Raw genomic sequence first — 27,544 nt, 5'->3', positions numbered from 1 at the left:
TACTTCCAAAATACCCCTACAATTAGTAGAGGGGGAAGTCAAAGAAACTAAACTAAGAATGAGACTAGTTAATGCTTTTCCAAATTATTAAATCCAGGAGGTTTATTTTTCCCTTTTTCTTTTGTTAATGTCACTTCTTCTGAGCCTACAGGTAAAGGAAAAGTACTCAAAAAGGGTCACCTTTTTTTGATCACCCCTTGCCAACATTGTTTGAAGTGAGATTCTTTCTAATTGTCAATTTGAATCTTCTTTCTAGGGTGTGTACATGTGCCCATGTTTATATTGCTACTCTTTTTATATAATGCATTATGATTGCCACTTTGGAGCTCCTTTCTCTGAGAATCCTACACCCTTAAAGTTAGATATTTTATGCTTTACTTAATGTTTGTGATCAACACTAGAAATGTCAATCTCATGTCTTTCTTTGGTTATAGATTTGTGTGGGTCTACAATTTAAATTTTGACTGGCTTTCTTGGCTCAGCAGTAAAGAATGATATTTCAGCCTTTAACTTTTACCATTTGATAAATAGGAATGATTCCAGAATAAGCAAACTTAACCCAACATAACCTATAGCTGATGTTAGTTCTAGTTTTTACCTTTGGACTTGTAAAGACTTATTTAGCATAATTCAAGTGTTAAAAAAGGTCAAAATTTGCCTTTTACAATTTGTCTAAATATGACAATTTTATAATGCCTTACCATGCTTTAATCATGCTTTTTCTTAATCTTAATTTCACACCACATTTGATCCTTTGTAAAATTTTCTTAGGATATCACTGATTTAATGAGTCAGTTTTTCTTGCACATGGGGACTGTGGGGAAGTATGATTTGACCATCTGAGAACCAACTGGTGAGGAACAACTGGGTGAGCACTATTGATGTATTTTACCTTGTTTTTTCCCCTAAATTACATAATGCTTGTGTCTTTTGCACCTTAATCCTCAAAGGGAGAGGGAAAAGAAGAACAGATCTTTCTAGCTTATGCCATCTTCCTATTTAAGCCTGTCTGTTCTTACCTATCAGAGTTGCTTTATAGCTCTTCTGCTAAGCCATAGAGATCTCCAAACAGCTTAGGATAGGTGACTCAAGAATTTAATTATTCAGATGTGATTCTCATATTAACTACATATATGGGAAGCTACTAGTATAAGAGACATAACAGCCCCAATTCTCTAAGAAACACTGCATTGCATTTGAGACAATTTAGAATTGCCAAATCACTATCCTAGATTGTACCCAGATATTACATTTCCTTACACTTCTAGAGACCCACCTTCTCTTCATAATCATGATATGCATCTCGGTGACATCAGCCTCTCCTATTGAAAAAACTAGAGCAAGGTACATTTTCTCTGTTAACCTTCTCACTGGTCAAGTCTAAGAACTTCCACTTAGAGTCTGTGTGACCTTGGCCAAATTTCTCAGAATGATGTTAATTCTAAATCACTGATCCCTTAACTTTTCAATGTGAAACTAATACGGTCCACAAGAGAGAGCAGGATAATCAGAAAAGGAATAGGAGAAAGGAGAAAAAGTAGAATTTTCCCCTACCTGTCAATCATGCATTTATGAATATCATAGTCCATTCACTTTCTTCTCATTTCTCATGTACCATTCATAAATATGAGAAGTGGGTAATGGAAAAATATGCAAAAGAAGATGAGAGGCCATATGTCAGTGCCTCCTATTACCCTCACTTTGTTTCCCTATTTTAAAGGGTCAATTAGCTCCTCTCTCCTACCTCACACAGCAGAGAAAGACCCTGGATTGCTTAAAGGAAAGAAAGATGCCATTGCCAATAGTACCTGATGGGCAAGTGCTAAACTTAGAAAGTGGTAGAGTTTATAGATTTAAGTGAGAAATCCAACATTAAGTCAAATTAACATCATGCTTGCTATTGCCTGTGCATATGCATGTGCTCACTGGATATGATATTCTGCATGCGCAATATTGTTAATGTCTCATTTGGGTGGAATCTCAGATCATTGATCTCTTTACTAGTATTTTTATTAATTAAGCATGAAGAATACTGGGCCAGAAGCACTAACACACATACTCTTTAAGGAAGGGCCTAATCCATATTTGTCAAAATCAAGTAACCCTAGTTTTTATTGTTTTATAGTTATTTTTTAAAAGTCTGGCTTGGAACCATCAAAAATTGGATGGCTCTTTTTAAACTGAGGCATATTGGGAATACTGAGGCCAAGAGTCAAAACTCTCCTGCTACAAAACTGAGGCTACAAACCAAAGAACAGTATGTACACACAATCTTTGGGAAAGGGAGTCCTGGTCATCTATCCATCTCTTCAACTACTCCTGAAATGTCGAAAGCAGCAGGAACAACACTAATGTCTTCTTTGAACATGAAGGACAATTGTCTGCACAGGCAGCTAGAGTTTGAAAAGCTAGGCTCTACTGAGTCACCTGTTTCACTACATTAACATTTTTTAATAAAAAGAAATGAGTTGAAAAAACATTGAACTTTTAGTTGAAATGATTTTATAAGTTTATTGCTGGCTGCAGAAGCTTTGCTTTTTTTAGTTTGATTTCCTGATAGTTGAGCTTACCTCAGTTGAATTTTATTTTGTTCCTTTCCCTAACTTTGTTGAACCTATATCATTGTCAATTTCAACCTTAAATTTTTTTTAGCAGGTCTCCTAAGTAGTTTAGTTGTTGTTTATGAGTAGTGTAGTTGGTGAAAAGTCATTAAACTTTTGAGACCAAAAATGAGCTATTGTGTAAAGATCAAGAATTAAATCAACTTAAGAAAGAGAAAAAGATTGCCTCTTATATATACACAATGACAAAAAAAAAAAAAAAAAAAAGAACAATCACATATGAAATACTTACTTTTTGTATGAAGTTTATTTTTTCTGTTAAAATGTGGGGACAGACACAGAAAAAGAAAAGAACATATTAATAACAAAGGGGACATATTTGAGAGCTGTGAAATGATTGAGGTCACAGAGTATTATGGTCCCTCATCTTTTTTGCACATAACTATAGTGCAAGAGATTAAAACTCATGTTTGTAAATAAAAAACTATTTGGAGATTGGGTTAAACAAAGGCTAATGATTTCATTGACAGAATGAACTGTCAGAACTGACAGAAAGTTGAATTGCCTGAGTTCTGTTTCACAAGAAAAAGATGAGCCACTGACTTTCAAGTGGCTTCGATTTGAGCAGGGAGGAATCCAGCAGGAGAAAAGGTAACAGAATACTTTAAAACAGTAGGGGTTAAGTGAGAACATACTTACTAGCAGGAATAGTGAACTGACAGGAAAGGTTGAGCTTCTATAGTTGGAAGGCTTGAATATTGAAAGAGAAGCACCTTGTAAATTAAAAAAACAAAACAAAACAAAAAAAGATGAAAGCCTTAGAGCTGAATTCTACTCTGATTTTATCTATTGCCCTTAAGTGACATCTAAGTATAAGAGAAGCGAAACCTCCCAAAAGTACATACTAACCTTCTTTTCACCTCTCTGGGTCACATAGAACTAATAGATGAAGGTAAGACAAAATTTGATAAGTTTTATAAACAAAAAGCTTATAGATTATTAAATAACACAGGTTCCTACTGTGGGAATAGCTAACTAATTGTTTTGTGTAGAGAGCTCTACTTAACTACTGATAACTGATTAGATAACCTAGAACTGTCCTGATCCAGCTGGGTTTATCTCTATTGCCCAGGGAAGACCCAATAAATGTCTGCAATTCTCTGGCAAGGAGACAGTGAGAAAGGTCAACTGCTAGCACAGAAGTGACTTCCTGTGGGGAAGATTTTTCTTGAAGGGACCAAGAATATCCGAGTTATGAGTTGCTTCAAGCAAATGGGTTTTCCTGACTTATATGCCTTACTGCTAGGTTTCTATTTGTGCCTACTCTTCTTTATAGATACTGTATATTGGTGGGACATTATGGCTTGGGTTTATATGTAAATTATGACATATTGATTATTCCTTCATTTGCCTTAGGTAATTGTAATGTTGCAATTATTTTGGGTGGGGTTGTTTTATTATTAAATAAACATTTTGCTTTTAAGAATTAATTGTGTCTTTGGTGATTGATCTTGTATAATTGGAAAGCATATCAACAGAATCTCAATGAGCCATATTGTGAGTAGTGAGACTCTTGTCTTCCATCCATAACAAGTTTAGGGAAAAACCCTTAGGATTTTAGGGCTCTGAAAGATTTTGGATCATAGCCACATAGAGGTGATCTATGGAACTACAGAGCTGCCAGTATGAGTGAAGTCAGCTCAGGAGATTGTCGGACACATCCTGTGCCAAAATCTGCATAATGAAGAGATTAGATTGCACTAAGGAGCAAGTATTTTATACCTGCTCACAGTTACATAGCAAATCTGCTAGAAGAGAAGGAGCAGAGAAAAAATGTGGAAGAGGAAGGTAGATTGGAGGGAGAGGGTTTTATTCAATTTTAGGGAAGAGAGGAGAGATTTCTTCTAGGGCTGCTGTATGATTAGAAGTTCTGTTTTGGGGAGTCAATTAATTAAATTTGTCAAATGTGTACTATGGTTGCAAGCCTCAGGAGACCTGTTAAGAGTTAAGTCTGTGACTGCAAGTCACATTACCTCCTTAGATTCTCCTGTAAAATGATTAAGTTGGAGTTGATTATTTCTGGGAGCTGTTCAAGGAGAATGTGAAATGAATGATCAAAAATAATTCCTTTATTTTTGTTGTTTAGATATTACTAAATCCATTCTATTTTCTCATTGCCTCGACTATGCTTCTCTTCTTACTTCCTCCTCTTAGCATACCAGTCTTTATTTAAGGCTCAACCCATATGTCACATTCCAGGTTTGCCTCCCTGTTTTCCCTTTAATATAATGTCCTCTTATTTCCTCAGATGATTGGATAGTTTTCATTCATCTATTCACCTGTTGATTTTGCCCCAGCAAAATAGAAAGTCCTTAATTGAAGGAACAATTTTTTTTTCTGTTCATTTCTATATACTCAGTGTCTAACAGATTAACTTGAACAATAAATGTTTAATAATGGTTCATTATGTTTAAAAAAATAAATATTAATCCACTAGGCTTCCATAATGTTTAGAGTTTACTTTGATCTACCTTAATATTAAGCACTTGTATTTTGTCCACATTTTGATTCATTATTTCACCTGAGTGATTCACAACAACTCTGTGAAGATACTGTTGACATTATTTTCTCCATTTTACAGCAGAGAAAATTTAGAGACCATAAATAACTTGTGTGGGTCACACAGCTAGGTAGTAAATAATGAAGCAAAAATTTGAACTGAGACCTTCTGACTCTAAGTTCTACTATATTACTCTGCCTCTTTTAGAATTGGAGAGTGAAAGAAAAATCTTTTGGGAAAAGAAATGAAAGCTTTAGTTTCCATCTTGTGGGTAGTAAACTCATCCAGCAAAACCCAAATTGCTTGTATACTTTACTGTATTATAGTGTACTATTCAGCTAATGCTGAATGCTTAAAGCAAGGACTAGAAAATGTTTTTGATAAAGATGCTTTTTTAATGAAGAATATTGCTGAAATGCATTCTCTGTTAATAATTACAGTATCATAAGACACATTTCTTAAACAGAGACCAATGTTCAGTTGTAGAGATCATCATATTTTGCAGTTAATGCCCATCCATCAATTTTGATGCCTAGAATAGATGCCCCTAAGAATCCTGGTTCTGCCATTTACTTTTGTGATCTTAAGGGAATTGTTTTCCCTCTCTGGGTTTCATTTTCTTTTCTTTTCTTTTCTTTTTCTTTTTATCTGGGGAGGAGGAATGAGGGGATTGTCTCATTTTCGTGATCTATTAATAAAGAGGCTAGACAAGATGGTAATTTTAGGTTCCTTCTAGTTTGAAATCTATTAAAGGTGTACCTGGCTTTTTGCTTTTTTTTTTCATTTTGTTTTTTGCCATCTGTCCTTTCTCTACTATACTTTTTATTTGTTTTTTTTATGATTTCATTGGCATGGGATACTCCTGGTATAGGAATTTGCTTCAACAGTGCATATAGTACTTGGTCTGCAAGTTACAGATAGGTTGAATGCCTTGGTCAGTTACTTAAACAACATTTGTTAGCTGGTTGTGAATCATATCTTCCTGATTCCAAGGCTAGTCCTTTATGCACTACTTTTCCATGCCTCTTTCTATTCTACTTTGTCACAATAACCAAAAAACAGGACTTTCTCATACATTTTTAATTTTAAAATATCTCTCAACCCAAGTAGGCTAGATTATTCTCATTGAATCATTCTCTATCTGCCATAGCTGGAAAAAATAGGATTTTGTCTAATCCTTGGAATTTTAAAGAGCTGAGACTGAGGAAATACTTTTACTTCCTCCAATTACAAAGGTGTCTGTGCTACCTGTGAGAGTGTGAAATGATTTGCTCCTTTTATTGGTTTAGTGATCTAGCTGTTTTTAAAGAGATATCACAAGTTGAACAAATCAGATTAATTCTGCTGTAAAACATCAATCACTGTAAAGGGGGAAGTACTGTTCTAAGCTACAAAAGTCCTTTAATTAGGCCATGTATTAAATGTTCCTACATTTTTTTATTTTTTTCCCATTCAGAATCAGCTATGGTACTGGTCTTATTAAGCACAATATATATATATATATATATATATACACACACACACATATATGTATATATGTATATATATATATACAAATACATAATATATATGTATATATATATATATATAAATCTATATGTATATATTATATGTGTGTGTGTGTGTGTGTGTGTGTATGTATTTATGGATATATGGGTGTGTGTGCGTGTGTTTGAGAGGAGAGTGGAGGGCAGAAAATTAACCCTCTAGAAGCCTGAGTGACAAGCAATTTCAAATGTGTTTAGAAGAAAAATCATCATGTTCCTGCTTTGTTTATTGCTGTTGTGCCTCGGGGAGTAGTCGTGAATTTAAATTGTACCTGGAGTATGAACTGACTGGATCATTCAGATAGAAAGAAAACCTTCCCTATAAAAACACAAGGTTTATAAAATTCTGTAAAGTGACCCACTTTACAGAAAGGAAAAGATGGATCTAGGAAGACTACTACCTAGCTAACTTGCTAAGGGGCCTGGGTGTGTCTGAGAACAGTTACATGATCTCTGGGTCTTAATGAGAACATTTGACAACATGAACCCCAAGATCTTTTCTATACTGTCATTTTTTGATTATTTCATAAACAATGATCTCATTTTGCAAATACTAAATCCATGTTTTAGAGTGCCTTAAGAGCTATTCCTTACTGTGAAAAAAAAATTGGATTCAGTTAGAAATTCTGGGTCTCTGGATAATACAACTCTATTGTTTCTTATAAGATATTAAGTTGTGTACAATGCACTTAACCCTTTTAAACCTCAGATTTTTTAGTATAAAAAACAGGCATAATTATATTTGAATTATATACATATGTATATATATATATATGTATATATATGCACATGCATATATATAATGAAAATACTCATTAGGGTCATTGTAAGAATCTTAGACCATAAAAGAGAAATAGTGTTTATTCTTTGGGAATTTCTACAATTTTAATTTTAATCTTCAAGTAGAATGCATTTTGATGTATTTCACCTTTTTCCCTTTTTTTTTTATTACTTTTTAAAAATCATAGAATGTTATAGCTGAAAAGTATTTCAGAGATAACCTAGCTTACTTCTTTCAGTTTCCAGTTAAAAAACAAATCAACCAACCAACTCACAAAAACTCAAGTTCAAAGAATTTCAGTAATTTGCTCAAGATCAGAAAGGTGGAGACAGTGTAATATGAGGATAGAGAGCCAGCCTTGAAGTCAGGGAGCCCAAGTTCTGTTTCTGACAAAAGAAGTTTAAACTGTTAATGCTCTGTGACTGTGTTGTCAAACTGAAATGACAACAACAACAACAAATTCAAATAGAATTGGAGGCTATATGAGAGTATCCCTGTGGGCTTTATATGTATCTAGAAATCACATATTAAAATTATATTTTATAAAGGCAACTGGTGTCACTGGGTCTGGAATCAGGAGGACTTGAGTTCAAATCTGGATTCAGACCCTTATGAGCAAGTCATTTAATCTATCTAAGTTTCTTCAATTGTGAAATTAGGATGATTAATAATAGCACCTACCAGGAAGGATTGTTGTGATCAAATGAAATCATGTTGTAAAAATACTTAGGATGGTTCCTGGTACAAATGAAGGATATATAAATACCTATTATTCTCTTCAATCGTATTTTTATTTATTTCCTTAAATATTTCCCAATTACATTTTGTTCTGATTCCAGGCACATGGAAGTATTATGGATCATGTATTTGATACCTTTACTCTGAACAACATTAAGACTTTTAAGTTGCAGAGGTGATGACCTGGATTGAACCCCCACCCCCACCTCCATCTTCAGAATTTTACATGTTTTCTTTACTTAATGCTTCTTTCAAATTCTGAGATTTCCCTTACATGTTTTCTTTACTTAATGCCTCTTTCAAATTCTGAGATTTTCTGATATTATTTCCATAAGTTAAGAGGCAAAGGACTTCAACTTCTTTGTTAAATAGTAGATGCCATTTTATCAACCACCCTAACTTAGCCATGTGGAATAAGGAGACTTTGCTACATTAAGTTTTTCCATTGGAATTTAGCCCTTGGTTCAGGTAACTGTCTGGCCACTATTAATAATGCTCAGAAAATAGTGGAACTTCTTTTTGCTTCCTCAAACCAAGGGTATTCAACTCAAATAGAAACAGAAGTTACTATTCCATTCATAAGGATCCCTGTAGGCTCTATTTTGACTTGGTTTTAAAATGTCATCTATTTGTTATTTTATTGCTTTTATTTATTTGGTTAAATATTTCCCAATTACATTTTAATCTAGTTCTACCACACTCAGGAGTGTTACAGGCTGAATATCTGACACCTCTTCCTTAAAGAGGTATGTTCCCAATATCTCAGTATGTCGTAAATGCCCACTGAACTTAAACATTTCACCAACAAAGCATAAACTCAGAAGCTTCTTACTAACCCTGAAAGGTTTCACAGATGACTTGGTAATGGATTGGACTAGTTGACCTATCTCCTGGAACATTGTGGTGCAAACAGTGGGATTGGCAGCATTTATTATAACTAGTGTTTTGAAACATTTAAGTAGCATTTTAGTGTGACCACAGCAATATATTTGAGGTGACTCATAATTCATTAGAATATATGTTACTGTACTGAAAACCAAGATTCTTTATTAGAATGTGAACAAGGGAGGAGCATTTTCCTTGGAGAGCTATGCAGTCATCTTGGAGGAGAATTACCAAATTTACACCTTGGCAACCTTTGCTTTAGCTTCTTCCATGATATTTCACTTCCTTCTTAGCCTCTTTCATAATATAGGACCAAGACAGTGATTAAGAATAGTGATGAGCACAGACTGAACCGTTTCAGTGATACTATTCTGTGTGAATCTCCTGCCACCCCCCAAATAAAATGATTCATCTTTCTTTACTTATCGCTGGTCAAAGAGAAAATAAAGGTCCTCAGTTTCCAACATAGATATTAATAAATAGAAATTTTACTTGACTTTATTTAAAATCCCTTTCTTTAACTCAGTCAACAGATATGTGATGAGTAAACTAAGATTCCACTGAGCCCACAGTCACACAGGTAGTGAGTGTTGGCAGTTATTAGCTCGTAAGTATTTATTAGGTGGCTACTACTATGTACCAGGCACTGTGCTAAGTTCTGGGGATACAAAAAAGACAAAAGACAATCCCTTCACTCAAAAACTTTGTCTAATAAGAGAGACACATATACAAATAAGATATTTACTACATAAAACAGAATAATCAACAGAAGGAAGAACTAACATTAAAAGAGGGATTAACAAAGGTTTCTCATAGCTTGGGTCTCCCTGCATCAGGAAAGCCCATACTTTTCCCACTATCCTACACCACCTCACAAACAAGTACTAAAGGGAGATACTAGTAATGATAATCCACTTTAAAGTTTGCAGAGCATTTCCTTCACAGTACCCCTTCAAGGTGGGCAATATAAGATAGGTCCCTCTCCATCTCATTATATAGATAAAAGAAAGAGATTCAGAAGAATCAACGATTTTCTTTATTTTTTTAATATTTTATTGATTCTTTGTTTTATAACAGTCACTTTCCATTTAACCCTCTGCCCTATAATAAAGTTTTCTTTTCAAGAAAACCAAATCAACATAATGGCCATGTCTGAAAATGTGGGCCTCAATTTTCACTTCAACACAAGAAGAGGAGGGGGAAAATAACAAGACCAATCAATAAAGGCAGATGGGGAATTCAATACATAAAGTGCTGGACTTGGATTCAGTAAGATCGAAGTTAGCCTCAGTCCCTTACTAGCTGTGTGACTTGAACAAGTCATATAACCTCTGTCTGGTCTACGTCTGTCTATGGGCCATAATAATAGCACTTATCTTCCAGAGTTTTATTGAGGATCAAATGAGGTTATACTGATAAAATGCTTTGCAGACTTAAAGTATTATGCAAGTGCAAACTAACCATTAGATGGCAAAAACTGCCTTCTCCCTTTCTTTGTATCCCTAAATCTTAGCACAGTGCCCAGCACATTTAAGTAAGCATTTAATAATGATTATTAATTTTTGTATGTATGTTTGTATATGTATATATGTAAATATAAACATATCTATGCTTAAATGTAGCTTGATGAGGGGGAGAGGAATAAAAAAGAGGAAAAGAATAAAGTTTATAGAAGAGAACGAAAGAAAACCTAAAAGGAAACAGAAAAGATGGTTAGTTCTGACTACAATGTGTTTTTTTTTTTTTTTTATTATATATGCTTTTTTGAAGTGGAAATTTATGTTTGTACATGACAATTTATTTCTTTTCCTATTTTTCTACTTTGTATTTAAATTGAAAAGAAATAAATAATTTTTAAAAATAAAAAAGAATGAAATAGATGCAACTAAGTCACAAACAAACTAAGCTAAAAATAATCCTCCAAAATTAATGCTTATTGACTGACTCACTATATTAAAAAAAATCTGAATATGTACTTGGTGTTCCAAATTTATGTACTTTGCTCCCTCTTCAAAAGAAAGAGAAATATCTTCTCATATTTCTTCATTAGTACTATGCTTGTTATTTGTATTTCTATGACATTAAATTTCCATTGTTGCATAGTTGTTTACATTTTCATTGTAATAATTGTCTATATTTTTCTTTGATTCTTATTTTCATTTTGCATCAATTCATGGAAGTTTACATGTTTCTCTGTAACTCATAATTATTTTTTACAACAGAATAACATTCCATTCCATTCGTGTATTATATTTGGTTAATCTTTCTCCTGTCATTGGGCAATTATTTGCTTTCAATTTTTTGTATCATCACCATAACTTCTGCAATAAATATTTTGGTGTATATGGGATTTCTTATCAATGGCCTCCTTAGGATAGATGCCAATCAGGGGAATCTGTGATATCATTATATAATTATCTGTGATAATTACGATTGTACAAGCTACAATAAAAGAAACTGAGGTGAAATTCTGAGACAATGGCACTTTATACAAGGTCCCTGGTCCTCTCTAATGAATTGCACTTTACATTTCCCTCATGGCTTGAGATTCTGCCTTTTTCCAAGACTTTGTATTTATAAAGTTTGTCCAAAAAACATCAGTAGGGAGGGAGCACAGATTGTATGAAGCATTGGGGTATCTTCAATGACCACATACACGTTCAGAGAATGGTCACTTGGTCATGTTGAACAAAGGAGAATAGCTTAGAGAATTTTTCATGTAGATTCACCTGGGCTTGGTCCCCGTGACAAAGAAAAAATAAGGATGAACAGTGTCTAATTAACTTCCTATGATTAAGAAAAAAACAGAATCTGCGGGTCACAGTTCTGTGGCCTAAAATATGAAACTTATACAAAATACCCCTAGAGAATCATATTGAATTGATTAAAACTGATTGGAATAGAGGTCCAAATGAATTATTTCTCACAAGTTAATAAATGACTTTCCCATGACCATGTAGTTATTAGCAAACAATGTAGCTGAGACCAAGATTGCATGTATGTGAATGTACAAAAATGAAACAATCCTTTCAGGTGAAGAACACCTACTTTTTTGATATTAATATATGCTAAACATCTGCTCTTCCTCCTTTCAGGCTTCTTTGAACATGAGTATGGCCTGTAATGGATATTGCATGTGTGTGTGTGTGTGTGTGTGTGTGTGTGTGTGTGTGTGTGTGTGTGTAGAGAGACAGAGAGATAATCTTTCTAATCAATTTTATTCCTTTTCCCCATCAAATTCATTAATGGTATACTTTCAAAAAATTTGACTTTATTCAAAGTACAAATGTGTGTAAGTATTGAAAAACTCATGTTCTCATTCCAGATTCAGTGATTATCTATTACACGACAACTAAGCCAAGCCTATTTCTTTTTTTTTTAAATTAATTTTATCATTATAAAAATTTTTTTGACAGTACATTATACATGAGTAATTTTTTTTATAACATTATCCCTTGTATTAATTTTTCCAAATTTACCCCTCTCTCCCTCTACTCCCACCCCTAGATGACAGGCAATCCCATACATATTACATGTGTTATAGTATAACCTAGATACAATATATGTGTGTAAATCCAATTTTCTTGTTGCACATTAAGTATTGGATTCCGAAGGTATAAGTAACCTGGGTAGATAGATAGTAGTGCTAACAGTTTACATTCAATTCCCAGTGTTCCTTCTCTGGGTTTAGTTGTTTCTGTCCATCATTGATCAACTGGAAGTGAGTTGGATCTTCTTTATGGTGAAGATATCCACTTCCATCAGAATATATCTTCATACAGTATTGTTGTTGAAGTGTATAGTGATGTTCTGGTTCTGCTCATTTCACTCAGCATCAGTTCATGCAAGTCTCTCCAAATCTCTCTGTATTCATTCTGCTGGTCATTTCCTACAGAGCAATAATATTCCATAACCTTCATATACCATAATTTACCCAACCATTCTCCAATTGATGGGCATCCATTCATTTTCCAGTTTCTAGCCACTATGAAAAGAGCTGCCACAAACATTTTGGCACATACAGGTCCCTTTCCCCTCTTTAGTATTTCTTTGGGATGTAAGCCCAGTAGTAGCACTGCTGGATGAAAGGGTATGCACAGTTTGATAATTTTTTAGGCATAGTTCCAAATTGCTCTCCAAAATGGCCGGATTCTTTCACAACTCCACCAACAATGCATTAGTGTCCGAGTTTTCCCACATCCCCTTCAGCATTCATCATTATTTATTCCTGTCATCTTAGCCAATCTGGCAGATGTGTAGTGGTATCTCAGAGTTGTCTTAATTTGCAATTCTCTGATCATTAGTGATTTGGAACACTCTTTCATATGAGTGGATATAATTTCAATTTCATCATCTGAGAATTGTCTGTTCATATCCTTTGACCATTTATCAATTGGAGAATGGTTTGGTTTCTTATAAATTAGGATCAGTTCTCTATATATTTTGGAAATGAGACCTTTATCAGAACCTTTAACTGTAAAAATATTTTCCCAATTTGTTACTTCCCTTCTAATCTTGTTTGCATTAGTATTGTTTGTACAGAAACTTTTTAGTTTGATGTAATCAAAATCTTCTATTTTGTGATCAATCATGATCTCTAGTTCTCCTCTGGTTATAAATTCCTTCCTCCTCCACAGGTCTGAGAGGTAGACTATCTTCTGTTCCTCTAACCTATTTATGATCTCATTCTTTATGCCTAAATCATGGACCCATTTTGATCTTATCTTGGTATATGGGGTTAAGTTTGGATCCATATCTAATTTCTGCCATACTAATTTTCAGTTTTCCCAACAGTTTTTTTCAAATAATGAATTTTTATCCCAAATGTTGGCATCTTTGGGTTTGTCAAACACTAGATTGCTATAGATGTGCCCTTTTTTGTCCTTTGTATGTAATCTGTCCCACTAATCGACTGGTTTTTTCTTAGCCAATACCAAATGGTTTTGGTGACTGCTGCTATATAATATAGCTTTAGATCAGGTACACCTAAACCACCTTCATCTGACTTTTTTTTTTTCATTAATTCCCTTGAAATTCTCAACCTTTTATTCTTCCATATGAATTTTGTTGTTATTTTTTTCTAGGTCATTAAAATAGTTTCTTGGGAGTCTGATTGGCATAGCACTAAATAAATAGATTAGTTTGGGGAGTATTGTCATCTTTATTATATTCACTCGGCCTATCCATGTGCACTGAATGTCTTTGCAATTATTTAAATCTGACTATTTTTGTGGCAAGTGTTTTGTAATTTTGCTCATATAATTCCTGACTTTTCTTTGGTAGATGGATTCCCAAATATTTTATACTCTCGACATTTGTTTGGAATGGAATTTCTCTTTGTATCTCTTGCTATTGCATTTTGCTGGTGATGTATAAAAATGCTGAGCATTTATGTGGATTTATTTTGTATCCAGAAATTTTGCTAAGGTTGTGAATTATTTCTAATAAATTTTTATTAGAATCTCTGGGGTTCTCTAAGTAATACCATCATATCATCTGCAAAGAGTGACAGTTTGATTTCCTCATTACCTACTCTTATTCCTTTAATCTCTTTCTCAACTCTTATTGCCGAGGCTAGCATTTCTAATACAATATTGAATAGTAATGGTGATGGTGGGCAACCTTGTTTCACTCCTGATCTTACTGGAAAAGGTTCCAGTTTATAAATTACATTACATATTGTGCTTACTGACGGTCTTAAATATATGCTCCTGACTATTTTAAGGAATAGTCCATTTATTCCTATACTCTCAAGCATTTTTAGTAGGAATGGATGTTGGATTTTATCAAATGCTTTTTCTGCATCTCTTGAGATGATCATATGGTCTTTATTAATTTGATTGCTAATATGGTCAATTATACTAATAGTTTTCTTAATATTAAACCAGCCCTGCATTCCTGGTATAAATCCTACTTGATCATAGTGTATTATCCTGGGGATGATTTTCTGAAGCCTTTTTGCTAATATCTTATTTAAGATTTTAGCATCAATATTCATTAAGGAGATGGGTCTATAGTTTTCTTTCTCAGTTTTCGATCTACTTGGTTTAGGTATCAGTACCATATCTGTGTCATAAAAGGAGTTTGGTAGGACTCCTTCATCCCCTATTTTTTCAGATAGTTTATATAACATTGGGGCTAATTGTTCTTTAAATGTTTGGTAGAATTCACTTGTAAATCCATCTGGTACTGGGGATTTTTTCCTGGGGAGTTGATTAATAGTTTATTCTATTTCTTTTTCTGAAATGGGACTATTTAAACAGTTTATCTCCTCCTCGGTTCATCTAGGAAGCCTATATTTTTGGAGGTAGTCATCCATTTCACTTAAGTTATCAAATTTATTGGCATAAAGTTGGGAAAAGTAACTCCTTATTATTTCTCTAATTTCCTTTTCATTGGTGGCATTATCCCCCTTTTCATTTTTAAGACTAACAATTTGATTTTCCTCTGATCAGATTTACCGAAAGTTTATCTATTTTATTGGCTTTTTCATAAAACCAACTCTTGGTTTTATTTATTAATTCAATAGTTTTTTTTTTTTTACTTTCAATATTATTTATTTCTCCTTTTAATTTTAATATTTCAAGTTTAGTTTTTGGTTGGTGGTTTTTAATTTGGTCTTTTTCTAGCTTTTTAAGTTGCAGGCCCAATTCATTAATCTTCTCTGTGTCTATTTTATTCAAATAAGCCTCTAAAGATATAAAATTTCCCCTTATTACCGCTTTAGCTGCAGCCTACAAATTTTGGTATGATGTCTCATTGTTGTCATTATCTTGGGTGAAATTATTAATTGTTTCTATAATTTGCTGTTTCACCCAGTTATTCTTTAAGATGAGATTTTTCAGTTTCCAATTACTTTTTGGTCTGTTTACCACTAACTTCTTATTGAATATAGTTTTTATTGCATTGTGATCTGAGAAGAAGGCATTTATTATTTCTGCCTTCCTGCATTTAATTTTGAGATCTTTATGCCCTAATATATGGTCAATTTTTGTATAGGTTCCATGAACTGCTGAGAAGAAAGTATACTCTTTTCTATCACCATTCAGTTTTCTCCAAAGGTCTATCATACCTAGTTTTTCTAATGCTCTATTTACCTCTTTAATTTCTTTCTTATTTGTTTTGTGGTTTGATTTATGTAATTCTGAGAGGGCAAGGTTGAGATCTCCCACTATTATAGTTTTGCTGTGTATTTCTTCTTGCAACTCTCTTAACTTTTCCTTTAGGAAGTTAGATGCTATACTACTTGGTGCATATATTTTTAGTATTGATATGACTTCATTGTCTATGCTACCTTTTAGCAGGATATAGTTTCCTTCCTTATCTCTTTTAATTAGATCAATTTCTGCTTTTGCTTGATCTGAGATAAGGATGGCAACCCCTGATTTTTTGTCTTTACCTGAAGCATAATAGATTCTGCTCCAACCTTGTACCTTTACTCTGTATGAATCTCCCTGCTTTAAGTGTGTTTCCTGTAAACAACATATTGTAGGTTTCTGACTTTTGATCCAGTCTGCTATCTGCCTCTGTTTAATGGGAGAGTTCATCCCATTCACATTTACAGTTAAAATTACTAATTCTGTATTTCCTGCCATCATATTATCCCCTGATTATGCTTTTTCCCCCTTGACTCACCTGAACCCCTTCCCCAGTACTGAATTTATAGACCCCACTTGTGACACACAGCCCTCCCTTTTTTAGTATCCCTCTCTTCTCCTTTTAAGTCCCTTCCCTTTTCTTGTACCTTTCTCTTATTCCCCTTTTCCTTTTCCCTTTTCCTCTCCCCCCTTTTAATGAGGTGAGAGAGAATTCTCTGAAAAACAAATATGTCAATTATTTACTCTTTGAGCCTACTCTGATGAGAGTAAGATTCACACAATGTTTCTCCCCCTCTCTAAATTCCCTCAGATGTGGTAGATTTTCCATGCCTCTTCCTGGGTTAAAGTTTCCCTCTTTTTATCTCTCCTTCCCCTTTTTCTGATGCTATCCCCTTCCCTTTACTACTTCCCTTTTTTTATATTATATCAGTAAAATCAAATTATCCATGTGGACTTTCTGTATATCCACAATAGAGTTCTGTTTACCTTTTTCTGCTTCTCTTCAGTCTTGTGGATGTAGATCAAATTTTTTGTTAAATGTGTTTTTTTTCTTTTTTCTTAGAAACAAATGGAATTCCTCTGTTTCACTAAAAGACCATCTTCTTCCATGGAAGAAAATGCTAAACTTAGCTGGGTAGTTTATTCTTGGTTGCATTCCTAGTTCTTTTGTCTTTTGGAATATCAGGTTCCAGGCCCTTTGATCCTTTAATGTAGAGGCAGCCAGATCTTGAGTGACCCTTATTGTGGTATCTTGATATTTGAATTTTTTTTTTCCTAGCTGTTTGCAGTATTTTTTCCTTAGTTTGGTAGTTCTGCAGCTTAGCCACAATGTTATGTGGAGTTCTTTTTTTAAGGTCTTTTTCAGAAGCTGTTTGATGAATTTTTTCAATGCCTATTTTCCCTTCTGTTTCTATTATCTCTGGATAGTTCTCTTTAATGATTTACTGTAAAATAGAATGTAGACTCTCTTTTTGATCATAGTTTTCGGGAAGTCCAATGATCCTCAGATTATCTCTCCTAGATGTATTTTCCAGGTCTATAGATTTTCCCAGTAAGCATTTGACGTTATTCTCCAGCTTTTCATTTTTTTTTTTTTGTTTGTTTGTTTTGTTTGACTGATTCTTGGTTTCTCAATTAATCATTCATTTCTATTTGTTCTGTCTTGATTTTTAATGAGTTATTTTCTTCATTCACATTTTTAGTTCTTTTTGTATATGCCCAATTGAGTTTTTAAATAAATTATTTTGCTCTGTTGAATTTTTTTCCGTTTCACTAATTTTTTTTAGTAAGTTATTTTCTTTTTCCTATTCACAAATCCTACTTTCCTGTGATTTTTGAACCTTTTCTAATTCACAAATTTTGTTTCTCTGCACCTCCTGTGAATTCTTTATTTTTTCCAACTCAAATTTCAGGCTATTTTTATTCTCTATCATAGCTTCTCTTTCCTTTCCCCATTTTTCTTCAAACTCTCTTAACTTTTTAATAGTCTCTTCTAGGACAGAGTTATGTGATGGAGGGCAGGTATCATTCCCCTTTAGGGTTTATCTGGAGACTGTCTGCTGTTAGTCTCCTCAGGGTTGGATACCCACTCTTTCTCTGTATGGAAGGTGGCAATAGTTCTCTTCAGCTTCTTACTCATTGTTAAAAATCTGTGTGGGGTCTGCCCTTGGGGTAAGAAATTTATTTATCAGCTTCCTCCCAGACGGGCATAGGTTGGCTCCTGTGTCTGGATTAAGAGAGAGCTCTGGGAGAGAGTTCCCCTCACCTCCGGAAGTGATTTAGAGATATTTAGCCCGGCTGCATTGGGAGGAGTACCCAGTGAAGGACCCTGCTGTGTGCCCTAGTGACTGTCCTGAGAGTAGGGGCTGAACAGTAAAAGCATCACAAACCCCAGCCAAAGCCTCCCGTGGGACCGTGGATAGTAGCAGCTGATGGGAAAAGCCCCTGTGCTCAAACTGAAAGTGTCTGCTCGGAGAGCACAATTCCTGCTTTGAAGGTTCTGCTCTTATGGGAGTTTCGTTGCAGGGAGAATTCTATTGCCTCAGGGTTAGCCCCTCACTATGTGGATTAGAGGCTGCCCCAGCTATGTCCCCTTCTGTTCAAGTTCTTAACTGCCCCAAGGAAAAGCCCCAGACAGCAGCATGTGGCTTCACAGCCTTGTCGAGATCTGTTAGGTCGCTTCTGGTTTGGGGTGATTATATTATCTAGCTATTGCTTTAATGTGGCTTTGATTTCTCTTCTGATCTGCTATTTTAAAAAGCAGAGTAGGGCTATCAGCCTATGCCAGATTCTTCTATCTCAGTGGCTTCTCTGATCCCAGAGTTCTCCCCAGCCCGTTTGGCACAGTGTGCTAGCCCCAATCCAACACTGTCTGTGCTGATCTTTTTTTTTTTCCCTCCCCTTGCAACCTTTTCTGTCAAAATTCCAGAGTCTCTTCGGCTGGTAAGTTGTGCTTCTCATTCTTGTGGTTTTTATCAGTCCAGCGTTATTTTTGAGGCTGATTTAACTAATTGATATTGAGGGAAGAAAGGAGCTTAGAAATTCGAATGTTTCTTCTCTGCAATCTTGGCTCCACCCCAAGCCTATTTCTTAAATGGAAAATTACTATTTTTCATTTCACTTTTCCAAATTCTTCTGTCTCTTTTTCTCATTCTCTTCCTCTCACCTTCTTTTCTTCCTCTAATCCTTTATCTTCTCTCTTCTAGCACAACTACTCTAAGCACATGGACTTTCTCTGTAGTGAGATAAAATAAAAAGAGCACAGGACTTGCACATAGATGATAAATTCAAATTTCATCTTCATACTTAATTGTCAGTGTGACCTTGGGCTAGTGTGTCTTGGTTTTTCCATATATTAAAGAATGTGTACAATAATATTTTTGTTATCTTAATTCAGAGGGTCATTGTGGAAAAGTGCTTTTAAACCTTAAAGCCATATGTAAATGAATTACTTGGGGAGAGGGGTTTACAGAAGTTTTCTGATTTAAAAACAAAATGGATAAAGTAAAAGTCTGAGTGAATACAAGGAGGAGCTGGGTAGGAAATGATCAAACTTTTGCTTTCTTTCACTTGCAGTATAAGGAAGAAGGCCACAATGTGACGAGTTACTGTCATGAGACATTTCCTGGATGGGTACATGATGTTCTGGGCAAGAACTGGGCATGTTTCACTGCAAAGAAACTTGAAAGCCCTGCAGAAAATGTTCGTGTGAATAGACCCTGGAGGCAACACAAAGAAAGGTGAGTTGGCTTGTTTAAGGATTGGGTTTGTTCATATTTATAAAATCAAATGTTATACTAGGACAATCATTTCTGACTTTGAATCTTCTCTCTGTGACCACTAGCTGTGTAACTGTAGCAAGTCATTTCATTGTTCTGACTCATAGTTTCCTCATCTGTAAAATGGAAGCAAACAAAATTGTATCTTGTCTGTTTTACAGAGTAGACGTAAATAAATTTTAGCTTAAAATCTTATGTGAAAAATAGTTATCATATTAATTTTATAATCCTGCCATTGTAATACAAAATCCTTAGATTGCACTAAATGATTTCTTTATTGTTCAAAGCATTTTTTTTTAGATAGTGTTAGAAGCTATCTAAAGTTCTTGCTTTTAAACTCCTGATTGTCTAGGAAATAATAGGCCTGAAAAAGAATGAAAGAAAAAACTTTTATTAGCTACTTTCTATATGTCAAGCACCCTTAATTGTTGGAGATACAAATAGAAATATTGAGACATTTCTTGCTTTCAAGGAGCTTACATTTAATTGGGGGAGATTATACAAAAACAACAAGCAGTTTTTAACTGTTTTATTATGTGTCAGGCATTAAGCCTTGGTTATACAAAGAAAAGAAAAAAGAAAAAAAAACCGCCTTCTGTCAAGGAGTGTACATTTTAATGGAGGAAGCAACATGTAAACAGTAAGATATGGAGAAGATAAAGAGTAGTAGATAAAGGTTATTTGAAAGGAGAAGTCATTAATTTTCAATAGAATTGATTTCCTTTGTGGCCCTATATATCTTATTTTATGCATTTAAAAAACAGGATTCACTGGATTATCAAAATGGTCTGTGACACAAATGGGTTTAAAAACCTCTACTTTATATTTTTTCTTTAGTTTTCCTACTCCCTCTTGTGGCATCCACTTTTGTTTCTATGTTGATGACATCTACATCTATTTTTCTCCCCAAATCATTCACATTGAAAATTGTACAGTGGACCTCATCCTCTAGATATGCTGCAGATCATGTAACAAAATGTGGAGGTCGCAAAAAATCTGGCCACAGTAAAAGGTTTCTGCATTCAATGAACAAAAATTAATTAAAAATCAAACACAACATGAAATTGAGTTGTTCTGGCCATGTTGTGTCATGGGACTTCACTGCGGCCTTAGTAATGAACACACAACATGTGCACTTTGTGCATATGCAGCCACTTCCAGAAATACCTCTATTCAGATTCAATATGGGGGCTTAAAAATTTCCTCTGGCAAAAAGAGGTCATAAGTGGAAAAAAATTCTGATCTAAATCAATTACCTCATTTTACAATGATCCAAGAAAGGTCTACAGGTATTAAGTAATTTGCCCAAGATCACATAAATAGTTAAGTAGAAGAGCTGGGATATCAATCCAGAAACTTGAACTCAAATCCAGCATCATTTTTTCCCTGATTGCTGAAAAAATTTTGCTATTTTTAAAACTTCTTTTAGCTTTTTATTTTCAAAAACATGCATAAATAGTTTTTAACATTGACCTTTGCAAAACCTTGTGTTCCAAATTTTTCCCCCTCCTTTCTCCCCACCTCCCTTAGACAGAAAGCAATCCAATATATATATTAAACATGTACAATTCTCCTATACATATTTCCCACAATGGACTTGAGCATAAGAAAAATCAGATCAAGGAAAAAAAATGAAAAAGAAAACAAAAAGCAAACAAACAACAAAAAAGATGAAAATACTGTGGTGTGATCCACACTGAATCCCCAGAGCCCTCTCTCTGCACGCAGATGGCTTTCTTCAACACAAGTCCATTGGAAATGGCCCAAAACACTTTGCTGTTGAAAAGAGTCCATGTCCATCAGAATTGATCATCACATAATCTCCAACATCATTCTGTATTATATATATATATATATATATATATATATATATATATATATATATATATATACTACTCTTCTTCACAACCTCCTCAACTCCTAGTGAATACCACATAAAGGAAGAAATAAATTATGGCATTCCATTGTGAAAATGAAGGGAAATATTGTGAAGCTAATAATTAAAATAATTAGTTGGCTCATTTCCCTCCATAATGCTCTTGTTGGGCCTTTGGATATATTGTTTGCATTGCCTATATATATATATATATATATATATATATATATATATATATATATATATATATATATATATATTTTATGGAGAACTCACACAGAGCAAGCACTCACAAGGTGATCAGAATTAGCAAAACAAGGACACTCTCAAGATCTCTCTTAAGAACTTGAGAATTAATTGCATCACTTGGGAGATACTGGCTCAGGATCACCCATAATGGCATGCCCTCATCAGAGAAGATACTATACTCTTTGAGCAAAGCAGAAGAAATATGAGATGAGCAAAGTTAGAGAATTCACCCCTCATGTTCATAGGGATTATTTGTATCCAACCTGTGGCAGAGTATTCTGAACTCATATTGGTCTGATCAGCCACTATCAGACACATTGTAAGTCAACTCTAACACGATAATATCATTTTGGTCATTTTTGAGAATAAAGGATAACAACCATCATCTCTTTTAGTGTAGCTTAAAATGAATGTGAGAAAACAAATGCTTTTATAATTTTATTCCCTTATTTTCCTCCCTATCCTTTCTTGGCCTCTATGGAACTAAAATCTGAACATATTTTCCTTTGGGATTAATTCTCCAATGCCAACAATTAATAATGGCATAACAAAGTACTCTTACCCCTGATCCAATACCCCAGGGTGTACCTATTGCTTCTAAGTTAGCAGCTTGCTATTCTGTAGTAATACTTGCAAATGGAACAAAGACAACATCCATTGTTCAAAATTGGAACAGGACTTCATGGTAATGTGTTTAATCTTATAGGAGAGATCCTGGTTCAGTGTTTCTAAGCTTCACAAGATGATAGAATTAGAACTGGAAAAAATCTTAAAGACCATAGAATAGTTATCAGTTTATCCACTAATAAAAATTTATTAAATACTTTCCATTAAGTACTAAGCATAGAGGATACACAGAATGTACTGAAACATTGGCTGCCTTCAAGAAGCTTACTTTCTAAGATGTGGAAAAAGACTGGAAAAATTGTGACTTGTTGAGGTCAGCATTTAGTAGAGGTCAGAAGCAGTATTTGGATAGAGCTAACATTTTAACCATACCATCACATTACCTCTTAGTTTTGTTTTTAAAAGGATATGCAGGATGGCTTCTCTAGTTAGCACTAGTGTCTTAGTATCTGGAAATATCAATCGACTGTAGCCTTGGTCATTATAACAGAAACATACATAGTGTCTTAATATCTGGAAATATCAATTGACTGTATAGCCTTGGTCATTACAACAAAAACATACAATTTAAAGTGAGGAAGGTTACAAACTCTTGAACCAAGTCAGGATATTTGGCCTGGATAAGAAATGGCTGAAGAGGAATGAATTAGTCTTCAAGTATGCCTATGTTTGAGCGAGAGGGCTGAAATGGAGAACAATAGTAACAGTCAGCATTTCCGTAGCCCTTTGGGATTTGCAATGTATTTTATACATTATCTCTTTTGAGATTCACAACTACTCTATGAGATAGGTATTGTAATTGTCTCCATTTTCCTATGAAGAAAACAGGCTAAGAGAGATTACTCAGCTTGCCCAGGGTCACATAGCTAGTTAGTGACTGAGATGGGCTAGGACTTCCTGACTCTACGTTCATCATTCATCACTTGCCCAAGATCATACCACTAGGAAGTATTAAGTGTCTGAGACTCAGGTCCTCCTGACTTCAGGGTTGGTGCCCTATCCACTGCACCACCTAGCTGCCCCATCAGTAGAATTTTCAAAGAAGCATATTTAGGTTAATCTAAGGGAAAGAAAAGCCAATACCTTCCTAATATAGTTATTTGAAATTAGAATGAAATGCCTCAGAATGTAGTGAGCTCCTTCATCATTCAAGTAGAGAATAGATGATGACTTGGTAGGAGAGAGAAAATTTCTGTTTAGTTATGGATTGGAACAGTTATCCTCTGAAGTTAACTGCTGAGATTGTAATTCTGTATGAACATACTTTTATCCCAATCTTACAAAACTGCATATAGACATTTACTAAGTAATGAAATATATAATTTGTAAAAATGTCACACATACAAATGACCAACACAACATAGCCAAGATCTCTCTCTTCCTTCTTCTCATCTAACTTTTCTCTCTCCTTCTGTTTCTTGTTGTTCTCTCTTTCTCTTGCTTTCTGTCTCGCTGTATTTCTCTGTATGTCTATCTCTATCTCTGTCTCTCTCTCTCCCTGTTTCTCCCCCCATATACAGTAACACCATTTGAATTCCTTTCTTTCCTTTTTTCTCTTTGAATTCTTTTCAAAGCAATCTAGGAAATTCATCCTCTCTCCATTTGGTGGTATCAGGAATAAGAATCTATAAGGGTCTACAAAGCTCATCTACTCTAACCCTCTCATTTGTAAAATGAAGAAAATCATGGCTGTAAAGTTAATGTGATTTGTTCAAGATGTTGGATATCTAGTTAGTAGCAGAGCTGAAACTAGAATACAGGCCTAACTCCTAGTTAATTCTACTAGACACTTTGTTCTCTCTCTTTCCCTCTTCTCTTTATTATCTTTCTGTTTCTCTCTGCACCTTCCATCTCTCCCACCTATATGAACCGCATTATAATTTATAAGCATAAGAGTAGTGCTAGTAATACACTTGTATCCTTGGAAAGGAAATACTCATGCTTTGAGAGAAAATCAATAAAATAAAGAATTACTATACTATCATTACTCTTTTAAAATACTAAAATAATAACTAGATTTATAAAGTGCTTTGAAATTTGAAAAGCATTCCACCAGTATTATCTCATTTAATGCTTAATACCTGTGAGATAAGTATTATTCTTATACCGTTTTTATAAATGAACTGAGGAAGAGAAAAGGTTAAGTAACTTGAGTAGGAAGTAAGGCAGAATTTTAAGTCAGTTCTTCCTAATTCCAGTCTAGCATTCTGTTTTTGTACTACCTAGCTGCCTAGAAGTTTCTTTTAAGACTTTAGAATCACTACAAAATTCACCAACTGTTTCCTTTCTTTTTCATCCCCTCAGAAAATATGCTTTTTCTTTAAGCATTCTTTTTTAGATGAAATAAACCTCTTAATGGATCATGTTTACTTTTTCAAAAATGTTATATTTCTATAAGGTGTAAGTAGTACAGTTTAGAATGGAAATAATAGTGATCTGGTGATAAAGAAACCTGACTTTTAGTCTTAGTCTTGCCATTTATCAACTGTGTGACCTTGGACAAGTTATTTGAATCTCACTTCTGCTCAAAGTTCCCTAAAAGTAGGAAAGCATCATCTCAAAGTTCCTTCCAGCTCTGAGGTCCTGTGATTCTAAATTATTATGCCATTTATTTAAATTTTATTTATTTTTGTTTTTAGATTGTCCTGTCTTTTCTCCTCTCTCCATCCAGAAAGTCATCTCATATAACAAAGAATTTATTTAAAGCAAAAGAGGAAGGGGGAAAGTGAGCAAGACTAAATAATGTATCTGACAGTATATGAAATATTCCATGGATCCCCACTTCTGCAAAGGATTGTGGAAAGTGATCTCTTGTCTCTTCTTTGAAGCCTTGCTTATTCTCTGTAATTTAGCAGCATAAGTTTTTGATTGTCTTCTGGTCATTGTTTTTCACTGACATTGTACATGTAACTGTGTATGTTATTTTTCTTGGCTCTGCTTATTTCACTTCACATAAGTTCAAGTCTTTCCATGTTTCTCTGGATATATTATATTTTGCACAATGGCGTTTTACTGAGCCTCAGGAAATATCTATTTTCCTCACACATGTGCAGTATTTAACCATATTGTTGGTGAAATAGGCTTTGTGGATAGGCCTGGAACATTTATTGCTATTTATAAAATCATTTTGATGAGAAAAAAATGTATTCTGGCTGAATAACAACCAGCTATGGTTTTTTGAAACCCAATCAATTTATTAGCTGAAAGCTACCTTTTATTTATGAAAGATGATTTTTACATCAAGTGCTTTTATACATTCCTCTCCCTTAAGAGTCATCCACTATTCTAAATTACCCTCCATCCACCCCTCCCTTCTGTGATGAATGAAAAAAAAACCTAAGAGACAGGCTTTCTGGGTAATTAATAATCAATTAGGTTAACCAGCAATCAATAAATTGATGGATGGTGGTTTTTCTCAGCAACCAAAGGCAAAAGACATGGAAAGCCTAAAAGCTTTAAGTAATTCTTGAAAGGCAATTGAAAATCAACCCTGATTGGTGACCATTTAATGGGGAGGTGGGTCACAAATCTTTTGTTCTTTCTGAAAAATCGCTTGATCATGAGACTTGTCCAGCAATCTAGACAGGGGAATCCATCTCCATCCAGACCTCTCTAGTTGGTTTTCTCCTTCTGTGAATTCGATAACACTAAAGCCTAATGGAAAGGTACTGTAGAAGAAAAGTTTCTTAGTTGGATGGGGTCCAGCTCAAGATTCAACATGTTTCCTTGGAGGTAGACATAATCTCAATCAGTCATATCCTTCAGCAGCTGACGTTCTACAGGACCTGGACCTCAATGAAAAAAACAAAGAAGAAAACTCTGGTTCCCAATTTAACAATTGGCTATTAATATAGAAGTAAAATAATAACACTCTCAAATCCTCAAAAATAACCTGGATTTCTGACTTCTGAAATGGTCTCTTTGACTTAGAAGTCTAACAGCTATTATAGTCTCAGTAAAAACAAATTATACTAGCTAGTGTTATTTTTTATCAAGGTGCTTATTTAAGGCCATGGCCGTTTTCTTTCTTGATCATGAAACAAAGTATTGGTTCAAGATGCAGTCAGCAGTTTAAGTCATTTGCCTCAGATTCTGTACTAATAGCAATTCCTTTTCTAGGTGTGGTAAAGGAGATTGTTTAAATAGCTTAGACACAAGTTATTTATATACAATTCTCTTCAGAGGCATTTGTGTCATGGGATTGATACTAAGCCAATATTTTGCTGAGCTCACTTCCCCAACCTAACAAAAATCCTTTAGGAAGACAATAATTTTGATGATGATAATGATAACTCTCATTTCCTGGCATTAACTTTTAGGTTTTCAAAAGTTTAGAGTTCATTTACATAACACTCATTATTCAGATTCAGGTTTTACCACTTAAGCTTCTACCCAGGATTGATAAAAAAGAAAAAAGAAAAGAAAGCACATATTTACAAAGCTGATAAAACCTGAAAGTAATCATTTATAGTCTTTTGAATATAAAGATATTCTATTTTTACTAAAAAAGGAAATATAGCCTTAGAGAGTGTAATTAACTTGCCCAGAGTCCCACAGGTTATAAAGGGGTGAGCCAGACCTTTTACTAAGACTACTCTACTATATATATATACATATATATATGATTGACTCATTAAATTTCTGCATATTTCTGGGTATTAGGCATTAGGTGGTAAGAAGAAAAAAAATTGGGGTTTTGTTGTTGTTTGTTTATTTTACAAAGTACATTCTTCCCAACAACTCTGTGAGGTTAATAGTGCAAATTGAATTTATTGTTATTTTTCATTTATGTCTGACTTTTATTGACCCTATTTGGGGTTTCTCTGCTAAAGATACTAGAATAG

General features: G+C 34.2%; 1 protein-coding gene across 1 annotated transcript in view; it reads left to right on the top strand.

The window, feature by feature from the left end:
* CTSC (cathepsin C) overlaps positions 1-27,544 on the top strand; it is a 55,039-nt gene that overhangs the window by 8,340 nt on the left and 19,155 nt on the right. The window contains exon 3 of the mRNA XM_074304684.1: positions 19,746-19,909. Within this exon, the coding sequence (XP_074160785.1) occupies positions 19,746-19,909 (164 nt within the window). The remainder of the gene's footprint in view (positions 1-19,745; positions 19,910-27,544) is intronic.

Source organism: Sminthopsis crassicaudata, chromosome 3, assembly GCF_048593235.1.
Source record: "Sminthopsis crassicaudata isolate SCR6 chromosome 3, ASM4859323v1, whole genome shotgun sequence".
NCBI lineage: Eukaryota > Metazoa > Chordata > Mammalia > Dasyuromorphia > Dasyuridae > Sminthopsis > Sminthopsis crassicaudata.
Note: the sequence above shows the minus strand (reverse complement) of the source record. Positions and strands in the feature narration are given on the sequence as shown.